This window comes from Gymnogyps californianus, chromosome 7 (genome assembly GCF_018139145.2).
Source record: "Gymnogyps californianus isolate 813 chromosome 7, ASM1813914v2, whole genome shotgun sequence".
Taxonomy (NCBI): domain Eukaryota; kingdom Metazoa; phylum Chordata; class Aves; order Accipitriformes; family Cathartidae; genus Gymnogyps; species Gymnogyps californianus.
The window spans coordinates 41,840,306-41,846,976 of NC_059477.1; the positions used below are offsets into that span (position 1 = coordinate 41,840,306).

The 6,671-nt window shown below is 38.3% G+C and overlaps 1 protein-coding gene across 1 annotated transcript; it reads left to right on the plus strand.

Annotated features, from left to right (window-relative positions):
- The first annotated feature begins 2,356 nt into the window (after nucleotides 1-2,356).
- LYPD6B (LY6/PLAUR domain containing 6B) lies at nucleotides 2,357-6,443 on the plus strand. The gene is made up of 4 exons (XM_050900387.1): nucleotides 2,357-2,495; nucleotides 3,635-3,733; nucleotides 4,672-4,802; nucleotides 6,251-6,443. Exons 1-4 carry the CDS (start codon nucleotides 2,381-2,383, stop codon nucleotides 6,413-6,415), a joined length of 510 nt encoding a protein of 169 aa, XP_050756344.1. The 5' UTR covers nucleotides 2,357-2,380; the 3' UTR covers nucleotides 6,416-6,443.
- The last annotated feature ends 228 nt before the right edge of the window (nucleotides 6,444-6,671 follow it).

The following is a 6,671-nucleotide window of genomic DNA, read 5'->3' on the forward strand; positions in this document are numbered from 1 at the left end:
TAACTCGACACATTGGCATCAGTTTCTGTACTTTTTTTTTTAATTATGATTTTAATAAAATTAAATATGTAGCAGTTCTGATTTTGAGCTAGTACTTATTCTGTGTGTAAAGACACTTCATGGTGTCCTAGCAAAGGATACAGAGATTGAGATGGTACCGAAAGATTACTGTGTCGCTCCCTCCCGGGGCTTGGGGACCAGCTTATCCTGGCACAGGTAACAGTAGCTTCCGAACAGGCTTGTTTTAGTGCAGCGTTACTGGCTGTGCCATCCCCCTGCCTCTGTCTTCCTCTGAGTGGAAAGGCTGAGCAGGGGGAGGTAGGGCGACGTGGCTCAGCACAGTAAAATTCCGCCTTGCTGTTAAAAGTAGCTTTAATCTCTTTCTGCAGAGTGGTGGGATAAATGGGATGAATGTAAGAATGAGGGGCTGTACTGAGTCAGACCAAACCTCTTGTCGTTCTGTTTTTGGACTCCAGTAATGGATGGCAGGAGATACCGATGGAAAAGAATAGGAAAGGACATCCTGTAAATAGAGTGACAGGAGGGATGTGTCTTCTACATCAGAAAAAGGGGACATTACTGAAGAGCTGGCTAATTCAATTGTACATAATTGCGTTTCATCTTCTGTGCTTTGGGGGTATTTCTGTTTTTAAATCACCATGTAAGAATTCTCCTCTGCGTGGGAAACAAAGATCTCTTAAAGTTAGCCTTTGTGCATCTTTAGCTGGTAATTTTTTCTCATATTGGCTATTTTAATGGAAAGTATAATTTTATAGGAATTATGCTAATGTATTTTGCTTCCGGTACCTATGACGTTTTGTTATTACATTGACTTTAACTCTTCAACTCATTCAGAATAATGGTTGTGGTATTAATGAAGAGGTTTGGTGCACATACAGTGTGTCAGCTAATTAGTTCCTTCAGGACTGAATTATGATGATCAGTTGCTGTTTGTTTTCCACAAATTCTTCTTCTTAATCCTTCTTTAGATCCTGGGCTATAGTCAGAAGAAATCTGGGCCATCCACAGAAAATAGTCTTGGAGGTGCACTGGGAGTAGAGGTATGCTGTGGCTTTCTCAGTCTACTGAGATATATTCATAAAGCCATGATTTAAAAAACAAATCTTAAGCAGGATGGCTAAACTCCCAATGCATAAAGTTGAACTTTCTGTTGATTGGTTTGTTGGCAAAACCATCTTTCAGATAAATCCTGTCTGTGTCAACTGGGAAAAAAAAACCCAAAAAACAACAGGAAAAAGAAGGAAATCCTTTGACTTCGCTGCCATGGTCTTGAGTACCATTTTCAGTTCAGTGCTTGGATTCATTCAGAGCTTCCTGCGCAGGCGTAGGGTACATCTACATCGGCCTGTGCAGGGGTGTGCAGAGAGATTTCTGAACGAATGCACTTGGCAGCTCAAAGCAACATCTCTGGTTTGGCGGGAGCCTCCACTCAAGCTTGTTTCTCCTGCTGGGAGTTTGCATGGGCGGAGTGCCATTTAAGCTGATTCTGCTTTTTAATATCTGAACTAGGTCTCCAGTTGCCATACATACCTGTGTGTGTGTATGTATGTGTGTACATTTAAATGTCAAACTGACCAAAATGTTCATTGATCAGTTCTTATTCTCTATAAAGCCTTACCAAAGTACCTAGGGGGCCCCAAATAAGTGTGCAAAGCACACCCAAACCACGTATCTCATCGCTCTGAATGTTCTACTTTGCAACTCTCCAAAACTTGTGTACCATCACCAGGCATCTTCCTTAGCATTTCCTTGGTATGCACTTTAAAAAGAAATAAATCTAATTTACGCTCATGATCTTTAGTGCTGTGCCACTGATAAGTGCACTTACAATTCAGATGATGTAGCTGACCTGAAGTCAATACATAGGTCTATCTCAGATAAGGAACCGGTCTTGGGTTCTAGGCTGTTGGTGTTAAAAACAACATTTGTCTGCATTTTGCTTTCTTTAATGGTATTGTAATCCTGTCCATTTCAAGTAGGATATAAAGGAGCTCAGTTTTGGTGTTGATTTTTAGGAATGCTTACAAGGAATCTATAAGAATGACATTGCTTAGAAGGACAAATAGATTAAAGAAATAATGTTAACTTTTTTAAGTTTGTGGAAATTTAAGTAATCTGTACAGGATCCTGGCCAGCAGAAGGCAGTAACTGCTCAGCTTTGCATTGTTCATCATTGCATGCTTGCTTGCATTAGCTGTCTTCACAGTATAGATCTACGGACTGAATTTTCAAGGTTTCAGGAGTAGTTCAAAAGAAATATGTTCTACATGCTCAGTTCTTTATGATTCCCCCTGAATAATGTGTTCCCTTTCTTTACTAGGGCTAAGAGTTTTGCTTTTCATGTACAATAATACTCAGCATGTTGTTGTTCTATCACATGCTGGCCGGAGCCTTTCTTCCGTTCTTCATCCTTTCAGGAAATTGGGTTTCAGCTGAGAACATCAACTTTTACAATGTGAGACCTCCACCAGACCGTAAGTAGACAGTTATGCTTTTTTTGTGTATGCAGTTGTAGCTTAACATTTTAGTTAATTGCCACATTCTTTCAATCGTTTGTTTTTTAGGTGTCTGTCTTCTTCGAACATGAAGGATAAAAAGTTTTAAATAAAACTTTTGCTTTTCAACCCACAGCAGTTTAGTTTATTTCTAAGATTTTATAAGTTGACTGAGTGAAAACAAACAATTGCATGCATTGCTACATTAAAGAGTGCATGAGGGCTTTCACATTTTAAGTGCTTTTATTATATTTTTCTGTCTCTGAAATGTCTTCCTACAGAGCAAATTATGTAGTGGATTTCTCATAAATAATACAGAGCAGATGTTTTTGTCTTTTATCTTGTTGGGGTTTTTGTAAGGGAAAGAATAGGTGTGCTGTATGCAATTAATTCAAACTGAAGGTAATTAAAAACCTTGTGAGACCTGTGAAGCCAGTTGTCACTAATAGCATCATTTTTTTGCCTCTTATCTAGCACCAGAAGTGTTCTATCCCTTCATTTAAGGGGAGAAGATTTTCATTATATGTATCATTAAAACAGTCAGGACAGCTAGATATAATAGGTATATACATGCATCTAGGGAACTGTGCATCTTAAAATCATTTATATATTTATATAATGTAAATAAGATTTTAAAATAGTCCTGTTGATCCCTTTGTCAAAGGGATCAAACTTCTTCAGAGCTGGACATCAAGATCTGAAGCTGTTTTTGAAGATGTAGTTTTTTCATCAAAGGAATCAAAAGCCATTTGAATGTAGATTGTGTATCTGTACAAACATACATGCGGCTGTAGTATCGTGCATATATATAAGATGTTCTCTCTTTCCTGTTTTTCCCACCACTACTTAAATGGTATTTTGGATTGTGAGAGAATAAAAACAGGAGGAGATGTTTTAAAGTTCAGGCATAGCAAAACCAGTAAAAAATGTAACAGTTTTGTACAAAACTTGTTTCGTAGGTTTTATTTGTCTAACAGTAATGTGTCATTGAAAATATGTAAATGTATGTCGTATGTTTTTGTAAGTATATGTGTGTACAAGCACTTACATTGTTATTTTGAATATGTGATTTTTTTTCTGAATACTTGCAAACTTACTGTATTTTAATACTTTTAAAGCCACTCCATTTCCAAACAGTTTTAAGTGCTTTACTTGTGATAATGCAGTGGACAATTACAACTGTAACAGATGGGCTGAAGATAGATGGTGTCCTGAAAGTAAGTGCGTCTGTACTAAGGAGATTCTTTATGATAGTTAAATTTGCTTCTCCCTGACTCAGCCATCTTGTAGAAGTCTAACTGAATAGGATTAACATGCCAACACAGTGGTGCCCTCAGTTGTGTTATTAGTAATACTGAGTCATACGATTTCTGCTGAGGTGAATATTTTGACCATTTCAGAGTGCAAAGCAACAGTGAAAAATTATTTATGTCTATCTATATATGTATACAACATTTTACATAGTATATGACAATACATTATTAATATAGTCATTAATGTATTATTAATATATCAATAATATATTAATTATTTTTATATATGTGTGTGTGTGTATAGCTATATGCTTCCTAGGAATTAATTTTAAAGATGTTGTTTAAAAAAACTTATAAGAATTGCCTTTGTAGCCTTAGCCCCTTCCTTTTGGATACCATCCCAAGATATAGTGGTCTCTCTAGGCTATAGGCTAGCTTGTGAGCAGCGAGACCTGAATGACTAGGGATCATACTTGTATGAGAGAATGATGGATACATAGAAAAGAATGGAAATATGTTTCCTCATTTTTCTTCACAATGATATTCACAGTAACAGTGGGAAAGGGGAAGAAATAAACTAGAGGAATGAGGAAACATGTCTGAAACAAAGAAAGCAAGAATGTGCTGCAAAAAAGAGTAGAGAATGGAAGATAAATGTGTAGATTATAGTGCTAATAAGTAGTTTAAATGATAGCAGCCTTTCTGGAGGTTTGAAGGGTCACTTAAGCTTAAGATTTCATCACTAATTAATTTCATGCTAAATGGTATTTTGATCAAGTTGAACAATACAGCCAAAATGAGTCATTTTTATGGGAATATTTTGCTAAATTGTGTAAAGTTTTTAAAACCTGTAAAAGAACGCATACTTTATGCAAATAAACATTTTAAATTTTATTTTGTAGGTACTCAGTACTGTTTGACAGTTCATCTCTTCACAGACCATGGGAAGAGTACATCAGTCACCAAAAAATGTGCTACTGGAGAAGAATGCCATTTTGTAGGCTGCCACCGTCACACAGAAAGTGGCCACACAGTAAGCACTACTCTTTGTATAAGAGCAGCACATTGGTTTTGACGTTTGCATTGCAGTACTTGTTTTTCCTGCTGAGCTGAAGAGGATGTGCCAAGATATACTCTCCAGTATTTAACAATAGAAATCAAATTTCTGCAACAGAAGCGTGACTAGCCCCTTCTTCCTACTTTCCTATTTGTGTTGCTGTGTGACAGGATGTAATTACAACTTCTAAAGAAACACCCGAGCTTTCAGGAGCATTGCTAGTGCGTACCCAACGCGTGGGCCTTGGTTTCTGAGTTCTGAGTAAGGTGCCCAGGTAGGCTATGCAGCCTGCACCAATGCTTGTGGTGCTGCAGCTGTGTCACTGTCAGCCCTTGGGCAAGCCCGACTGGGAGTTAGGTACTCCAGTCGTGTCTCTGCATAACATAGCTTGGATAACACTGCACGGTACACAAAGCAAGACTGTATTTGTCCACGAAGGCCGTACTCTTAAGCAAGATATAACTGAGTTTTTGTTCCATGACGAAAAGCTAAAACTGCTGCCTTCTCTCATGCTTGGGATGCTAGGTAAAAGTTGATTCTTAATAATGAAGCGTATCCCACCAAAGTATTATTCACTGCAGTGAAGTATTATCCACTAATTCCGTAATAGTCGAGAAGGTTAGTTATGTTATTTTTAACGTGAAAGATTTCAGACACCAAAACCGAAGCAGACAACATCCATGTTAAATATAGAAGGATCTGTATGTTATCTGAATCAACTTCCATTGATTTCAACAGGTTTTGGGTGGACTGAGGGCATGAAATGACTATGCAGCCTGCCTTCTGCTGCATTTTAGCTTAGAAGAGTTCTTGTGCCTTTGGATTAGATAAAAACTGGCATTCTCTTGGCTTTTCTAGTAAGGAGTGTCGAGTAAGGAAAATTATTTTCAGATTCCCTCCTGAAAATCAGCTGTGTCAGCGGTTCTGTGGCACTAGAAAACTGAAAAAAGCAGATTTGAAGTTCAGCATGCAAAGCTACACTGAACACAAAAGCTTGAGGGGAAAAATGAATGGGAACAGAGTTTTTACAGTCAGAATTTTTTAGCTTAAAAAGCTGAAACTTGAAACATTCAAATGCATGTTTTTAGCTCATGTGTTAGAAGGGGAAAGTAGTGGAAAGCTTTCTCTATTTTCTGCAATGTTAGTGAACTTGTCAGTACAGCTGACATGGCTGTATTACATCACGTGACAGTTTCGAAGCCCAGTGACAGCACTAGGTGATGAGTTACTCTAGGAAGGCCGCGATGCATGATTTGGAAGAGAAGTTGTAGCATATATGTTCCATCTGCTGCCTTGGGTCAGGCTGCCAGGTGGAAGCGATGAGTCTGTTTGCCTGTACCCTTTGCAACCAGTTGAAAGAACATATATCTCTAAAAGCCACTGCTGAATTACCCGATGTCCAGTGATCTCCCTTTTCTCAACAGGAATGTGTTTCTTGCTGTGAAGGCATGATTTGCAATGTAGAAATACCAACCAATGACACAAATGCAGTATTTGCCGTATTGCATGCCCGGAGAACGTCGGATGGCAGCAGGCGGACAGTCAACATTGCAGTGCTTGTATCGGTCATGGTGATTGCGTTGTCGTGATGCAGCATCCTCCCATTATATCGGCTTGAGAGGGCCGTAAGAAACTGTAAGAAGATTGTTAGAGTATGTGCAAGGAGAAATCGCTGATACAATTACAGAAAATGTAAGGGGACAGTGGAAAGACAAGTGTACATCATGAAGTCCTTGGATATTTTAGTGAAGATACTTCATACGGCCTGCAGTATTTAAAAAAAAACAAAACCACCACAACAACCCACTGGTTGACTAGGCAGTGGGGTGAACTCAAGTTGTTATA

What these genes read in the sequence shown, in the direction of transcription:
- LYPD6B (XM_050900387.1), top strand. Translation starts at nt 2,381, where the DNA reads ATGTTGTTGTTCTATCACATGCTGGCCGGAGCCTTTCTTCCGTTCTTC. An exon ending in TGTGAGACCTCCACCAGACC is followed by an intron (nt 2,496 to 3,634) that starts GTAAGTAGACAG and finishes ATACTTTTAAAG; the next exon opens with CCACTCCATTTCCAAACAGT. An exon ending in ACACAGAAAGTGGCCACACA is followed by an intron (nt 4,803 to 6,250) that starts GTAAGCACTACT and finishes TTTTCTCAACAG; the next exon opens with GAATGTGTTTCTTGCTGTGA.